The sequence below is a fragment of the Corvus kubaryi genome, unplaced genomic scaffold, assembly GCF_017639235.1.
Source record: "Corvus kubaryi isolate FWS band 111438036 unplaced genomic scaffold, C.kubaryi_AGA036_p1.0 37266, whole genome shotgun sequence".
Taxonomy (NCBI): domain Eukaryota; kingdom Metazoa; phylum Chordata; class Aves; order Passeriformes; family Corvidae; genus Corvus; species Corvus kubaryi.
In genome coordinates, this window is record NW_024581081.1 from 6632276 (window position 1) to 6639826 (window position 7551).

The 7551-nt window shown below is 37.5% G+C and overlaps 1 protein-coding gene across 2 annotated transcripts in view; it reads left to right on the top strand.

The window, feature by feature from the left end:
* NUP133 (nucleoporin 133) overlaps nucleotides 1-6133 on the top strand; it is a 30018-nt gene extending 23885 nt beyond the window's left edge. For both annotated transcript variants that reach the window (XM_042025236.1, XM_042025235.1), the window contains exons 23-26: nucleotides 1209-1289; nucleotides 2327-2391; nucleotides 4691-4779; nucleotides 5777-6133. In XM_042025236.1, coding sequence (XP_041881170.1) covers nucleotides 1209-1289; nucleotides 2327-2391; nucleotides 4691-4779; nucleotides 5777-5913 — 372 coding nt within the window. In that variant the 3' untranslated portion in view covers nucleotides 5914-6133. The remainder of the gene's footprint in view (nucleotides 1-1208; nucleotides 1290-2326; nucleotides 2392-4690; nucleotides 4780-5776) is intronic.
* The last annotated feature ends 1418 nt before the right edge of the window (nucleotides 6134-7551 follow it).

Sequence of the window (7551 nt, forward strand, 5' to 3'; positions counted from 1 at the left end):
TGCCAGAAGTTGATTTATTGGTCTAAACCAGTTTTTGGATGTGAGAACAGTTTTTACCTTCCTTTACATTCTCAGTAGGGCAGAACTTGGAAGGCAGAATGAACAAACAATTCTATCTTAGTGGAGAAGGATGCTGCAAGATAGAAAAAGGAAGAACTAGAAACAGGAAGAGGCTTTTGGTCACCTGTTGCAAAGAGGCACCGGAAGTCTTTCTACTTTTGTCTTCTTTTACAAAAATCTAACCTGTAATGAAACAAAAATGTGAACTGTTCCAGTACAGGGATAAGTAACAGTGCTGATTCCTTTTTCTCACTCCTTTCTGGTGGTAACCAGGAACCAGTAACCTTACTGATTTTGCCTTGTTTGCCACATATTTTTACCATCCAGTGATGCACACAAAAAATACTCCCATGAATAACAGCAATACATTGTAAAAGAAGTCAGTCCTGTCTGGGTGTCAGTTTTGTAGCTCCGTATTTTTCTGTAATCCTGTGGAAAATCAAAAGCTGACATGTAAACTAGCATGCTAAAACTGTGCTAATAGCAGACTGTGAAATCCTTACCTGCGTCTTTTGAGTAAGGCTGGCTGTGGGATTAGGGAAGGGTAGGAAGTGTCAGTCAGGGCTTGGCAAGTGCTGGCGCCACAACAGTTTTCTTTCTGAATTCTCTTTTATTGTCAAACCAGTGTTCATACTTGCTCCTTGCAATGCAAGAATGAAACTCAGAAAGTGTAAATTAAAAGAGTGTTAATGCTAATTTTCCTTTGAAGTACTAATTTATAATTGGGGGATATGAAATACTGAGGGGGAACTTGTTTTTAAGAGGTGAAAGGCAGCACATGTGCTGAAGTACTGCTTTGAGCTTAATTACCGAAATAATTCGGAGAGCTTATTTGTGGAGCTGAGCTCTGGCTACAGTAGTCCAGGAATGTTACAGCCTTAAATGGCACTTAAATTTGAAACCCAGCAGCCTTGTATCCAGTATCATTTGCCCACAGACCATTGTCACGTAGGTGGAATGCTGCTCTAAAACCTGAAGTATATTCCTTACTATAAAAATACTAGCAGTTGAATCAAGACATATTTTCATGAGCAGGTCATGTAAGCAGAAAATACGTGGTGGTCTTCCCACAGTGGGTTGTCCCTGATACCAGTTACGTTAGTTTGCAGGCTAAAAATAATTCTCCATGTTAATCTCTGATTTCATAGATGTTTATATGTGATGAGAACAGAAGAGCCAATGAATATGACTTCAAGAAGGCACTTGATCTGCTAGAATATATTGATGAGGTAAGAAAACTTTTTGAAGGATTTCTAACCTGGAGACTTTTTTATTATTATTTAAGCTAGGATGGTGCATCTCTAGTTAATGAACATATTGGCTTAGTGTATGGTAATTAAAGCAACCCCTGATGTGTTTTTTCAGTTTGTTTTTAAGTCACTGGAGACTTAATGCCAAATGTGGTTTAGATAATTTAAGAAAAATTACACTCTTCATCTTCACTTCCCATTTATAGTCTAGAGTTTCTTTTTTAGAGCCTTGCTTCCCTACAGGCTGTCTCCAAACAGGACAAAGATCAGCTGTTTTTAGAAGCTTAGTTCTTGTGTCTTCCCTCTTGGCAGTTTCACTGATGGTCATGAGGTAATGTGGGATAGTCACCACTTTTTAACATGTAAATAGCTTTGAACCACAGATTTGCCATCTACTTTTTTTCCAACTGTATTTTTTTTCATCTAAATTAAATAAATGCTACTCTAAACCCATGAGATGTAGAATTTTTTTCCCCACAGATATTAAAGCTTCTAACAACTTGTGTAGAACCATTCAGCACAAATTGGAGGTGGTAGTTTCTGTGCAATGAAGAAACTGCCCTTTTGAAATCAAATGTGTATCTTTGAAGATATTTACTAATATCTTCATAAAACATATCTTAATGTGGACACTAATGCATGTTAGTTAGCTTGGCCATAACGAAAAAAGAACTTTAACTTCAGTCATCATTTAGCACATGGTAAAATAAAATTTGCCTAGAATACAATGTTGTACAAATTGGTATTTTAAAATGTGTCCTTTTGTGTTAGTTGGTCTTCAGCAGTTGAGTGGTGATGTATTGTAGAAAGTCTGTATCCATGATTTCAATGGAAACAGTGTTTGATGTTTCAACAGTCCGATCAGATCACCTGTTAAAACAGCGTATGTTAAAAATTATGTTTGGTGATTGAAGAGTCTGATTTATTGGTGCAGTCTGTGTGACAGAGTGATTATTTCTTTGTAGAAAACCCAAAAATTTTAGTTTGTCTGTCTTTTCTCTTTATATGAATTGAAGGAAGAAGAAGTTGATGTAAATGATCTTAAACTTAAAATTCTCTGTAAGGCTCTCCAAAGAGATGGGTAAGTACAAATATAAGTTATTGTGACACAGCTTTTCCAGAATTATATTTTTGTGTACTATTCTCTAATTCACCAAAAAGATTTAATTTCATAGGATAAGGTTAGTAAAGTATAATGTATCTGATCAGAACATATATTCTTATTTGTAAAGTGAAACCCCAGCAAAAAAAAATCTGCAGTACTTTGTTGGTTTATCTCACTGGCAACCTACTATGCAGTCCTGGCACCTGACACAGAAATGAACCCATGCAGCTTTTGTTCTTGAACCCTATCTTGAGGTAAAAGAAGTGACCAATCCTGAACCTTTTTTTTTTTTTTTTTGTCCTTTGAATCATCTCAAATAGAAGCTTTTTATTAAAAGTAACATAGGCATAGGTGACTCCTGCAAGCTTTTATTTCACTTGGGTTTTGCCATTGAACCACACTGGCAATTTCACGACCTTTTTGAGTTAAAGCTGCATTCTAGGCTGTGAGAGATAAAAGCCTAAATAGTGCTTAGAAGAGCCACTCTTATGGATGTTCAAAACCCAGTACAGGCAGAATCCAGTTGGTCACAAGAATCTTCTCATCATGCAGTGATACTGTTCTCTCCCAGGTTAAATAGCTCAAATGGCATTTCCTCGCTTTCCTTTCTAACTTTCAGGAGTCTTCTGCCTTTCCTAACTCCTATCTATGTTCCAGGAGGGACCTAAGGAAGAAAAGATGAGGAGAGAACACATTCCAAATGCACTGTGCCATTTGTGATTAAAATGGAAATTAGCAGCATTTGGATTCACACTTACGCATAGGATAGATTCCAAAGGACCGTGGTGTCTAGGAAATAAATTCCTAATTGCATGACTAAGTTATGTGCACATATAACACAAATAACAAGCAGAAAGAGGTTCACACTATTCCAGAACTCCTACATGACACCAGTCCAGTTATTGGTTTATGACCTATCTACCCTGGACAAGCACAGGGTTTTGAATGTAGCACAGTTCAAACACGTATAATGCTGACAAGATTTTGGCCACCCTGGCAGCTAACCAGGTGCAATTTGAGATGCAGACTTTACACCGAATAGTGTGTAGAAAACTTGATGTCCCAGCTGAGCTCACAAAGGCTTACAGAGAGGTAGTGTTAACTTTCATCTGTGTGCAAAAGTAAGCATTCGACATGTTACAGTACCTGCTTTTAAGGATGGCCTGTGGTTTCTAGCTTGAGGGCTACAGATGGTGGTAAGGCTCTTGGGTAGGATGGAGAGCCTTGCTGAGTGTGTGCCTGGTGTTCTGCTAGTGTCCTCACTGTCCTCCTCTGTGCCCAAGAGGAGGAAATCTCCCTGCCCTCCCTCCTTTCCTCACATGCTTCCTAACAGAATTAAAGATGTAATTCTAGACATTTAGGAGCTGAAGAGACATCCAGGGTAAAACCAGTGAAGTACAGAGGATTTGTCAGTAATAGCTTCTGGATCCAGGTCCAGATCTGTTACAAGCATGTCCCACTGGCCCATGGTAGTTTAGGGAGTGATATGAGAACCAGTGTTGTCTGACAGCTTAGCACATGGAACAGGAAATTTTAACAACTGAAAGGTTAGAACCACAGCAAAACAAGTTAGGTTGGTGTTGACTTAAAACTGGTACATATAAAGCTCCGCAAGGATGGGAAATTGTCATTTAAAACAATCTTCCTCTTAGAAAAATCTGGGATTTTTTTGTATCACAGGTGAGACTGGCATTCAGTCTTCACGTTTAATCACAAAGGAGACAAACGATTTGTTTTGGGACTGTGTGTGCTGTTACAGGCCTGCAACTTAGATTCTGCGGATTTTTTCCTCCTTTCTTTTCTCAATGTTTGATTTTTGTTTTATTTTGATTTTTTTTCACGTTAGAGAATTGCTTCTCTTGCTTTATTCTGCCAAGAAAATAAATCTACACGTTCTTCACCTCAGTTGTAAAATATAATTACTGAGAATAGGTAGTTATCTCAATGGATAATACTTCTATTTATCAAAGAAATAATGTTGTTTGGTTGGGGTTTTTAATGGTTTAGAAGATGGGAAACATTTCTGTTCTCCTAACTAGACTACATTATAGTAGTGCAATTTCATTCCAGTTTTACTCTTGTAATAAAGACTAATTAACACAAGGTAGAAAAAACCTTTTGCTTTGAGCTATAACCAAGCACATAATGTTTCCATGTGGACATGTGTTAATCACCTTTGATAATCTATCAAATTTTCCTGTGTTTTTATTTCTTGTTAGTTTTCCTAGTATTTTGTCTGTGCAATTCTCTCCCCAAATTATTCTTTGACTTTCAGATGGTCCTGTTCAGATGGTAGAGATGATCCAATTGAAGCATCTAAAGATAGTATATTTGTGAAAATACTACAAAAGCTATTGAAAGAAGGTAAAGTGGACTTAAATATAATTGAATGTCTTGAAATCGTTGTTTCAAAAGCTGTTTAAGATCAACATTAGCATGTAAAAGTAGCATTAATAAATTCTCAGAGTAATAAAAAATTCATTCCACTAGACAGTTAATATCATATGGAGCTAATTTTATCTCTGTAAACTGTTCAGGGGGGGTAAGCGATGAGCAGATTTCTTGGTTATAATCTTAGTATTCTAAAGTTCTTTGCTCAGTAGGGCACTCAGCAGGTTTTCAGCAGTTGCTTACTGTGCAGTAAAGTAGGTCTTCTGGAGGTAAATATGTATCTTCTGTAAGATCCAGGATAATAAATAATTGACTATCACTCAGAAGAACTTAATCCATTTTAGCCAAAATTTTTTTTTCCTTTTGTTTTCCGTTTCCAAAAGTTTAAAAAAAAAACCAAAACACCTCCCATTTTCTACTTAAAGCTGACTGTAGGAAGTTATGGCTGTGAAAGTTACAGCTGGAGGAGGGAGGGAGAGGAGGGAAGCAACTGAGAGTCAAAGCCTGTTTTAAATATTACTGCATAGAAACTTTTCCCAGAACAGAGAAGGCTTCACGTGAAAAATACAAGAATTAAGTTCTTCAGGACAGTTTCAGTTCTGTGTTCAATCCTCTCGATTTCCTTGCATTTGTAAGACTTGCACACCCTACCCTGAACTGTTGCAACTGATACATAGTTATTGTATAACTGAGGTTTCTTTCCTCTTTCCTTTCTTTTATTTATTATTATTTTTATTTAGGTAAAGTTTGGATTTTAGGTTTAATTATTAAATTACTGAACTCTGGGTAAAGAAGAAAATTAACTCCGTTTTACAGGCTACTTGAGCTTTGTTGTATTTCTTGACATGTATAACAGAATCAGAGCTTCCCAAATCCTCTGAGGCAGGCACAGGTGTTTACTCAAAAGTGATATTAACTGCTCGTGCAAAGTGCATTTATCAGTGTTGTAATAAATGGGTTTGTGTTGTAGGAGTTCAGCTGAGTGAGTATTTACCAGAGGTGAAGGACTTGCTTCAAGCAAACGAACTCGGCAACTTGAAATACAATGCTTACTTTGAATTTGTGCTAAAAGCAAACTATGAACTCTACGTTCAGGGACAAGCATGATTCTCACCAGGGTTTTTTAATACTTTTTCTAAAGAACTGTTGAATTCATGTGTACTTTTTAATGTTTTGTTTGGTTTTTTACTAAAACTTCGTGATAAAGTCTGTATGAGTATGTACTTGGTCTTAAGTGTATAGACATTGATGCTTTCGTCAGGGGAGGCAGAGTTGTGTTTTCAGGCAACATAAAAATAAAGTTTTCGTTTTCTGTGCCTTTCATAAACTTGCTGGTTTTTTCTGTATCTTGATTAGCACGTGTCCTGTCTGAGACTGGGGTACACAGACACACAGGGTGAAATGCAGGGACCCACTGCAGAAGGTGGGAAACTTGTGTTGTCACCACTGGGGCTATGATTTCAGTTCAGAGAAAACACCAAACACATTCATGCGAAGTGACTGTGTACATTACTTAAGAAACAACTGGTAATTCTATCAGATAACTCCACTGTTTCTTTGTACAACACTTTTTGCTGAAAAAAACTGGGTAATTTCAGTTTTGCCTTAAAGGTTACTTGCACAAAAAGGATAACTAACTTGTCACTGATCACTCAGCTTGTCTGTGACAGAAAGAAATAAAGTACAGCTCTCATTTGAAGTCTTCTGGTCCAGTCAATATACCGTTCTTTCAGTTCACATCTGTAAGATTAAACTTTTCCCAAAAATTTTAGTATTGTATCCATTTAACTTCCCTTTAAGCTATTTCTAGCATACATGTAAAATGGGATTAGCAGCTCCCCATGCAGTCATTGACAGCAACTGCTTGTGCCTAGGCTCAGAAGAAACCTCGAAAGCAGTTATGAAAGTGTGGGAGTACAGCATGATCTTCCTTACTTCCATGCCTTGGTTTTTACTGGTAGGCACTACTAATTTCCATTTATCCTTTTTAGCCCCAGTTAGTTCTCTGACATGGGAATAAAAAAATAAAAAAAATCCATTTCTCAATTATTCTGATTGACAGCAGAATTTAGTCTTTTGATTAAAAAAAAGCCTTTCAGTTGCAATCTGATGTGTTGCACCTTTCTTTTGCATGTCGCTGAAGAGACAGAAACTGACTGGAGAGCAACTTGCATGCCCTTATGTTTTACTTGTCTGGCTCCATGCCTGCTGCAATAACTTGATCTAACAGCTGAGAAGGTCAGAAGTTAAACTGGTTGAAGAGAATCCAGTTTCTAGTTTTAAAAGCACAGCTCCCCTCCCGTGGCTTCCCCTCCTCCCTGTACTAATACAGTAAGCTGGGCTGAGAGTCTGAACATGTTTGGAAGAATACATTTATCTAGAGAGGTTCAAACTAATATGGGAAAGAAATGCACTAGCAGTCATCTTCTAAGATTGTTCTAAGCAGCGAACTTTGCTCTTCTGCAGTCTTGCATGGCTGGGAAGTGTGAGCGGAACTCTCAGCTACAGCTTCAAAGGAATTGCTTGTTTAAAGCCTTGGAAGAATTCCACGTGTTCACCTGAATGTCTCTTTGAGGGTGCTTTCACGTTGGTAAATTTAGCGGGGTTTGGGGAGAAAGGGACTAATGGAATAAATGATTGCTTGCCCCTGCCAATATATGTTCTGCCTTAACTTTTCCCAGACTCTTAAATTTTGCTTGAAGAGGAATCTCTTTAATTGACTGTCCACCATAAAACACTTTGGGG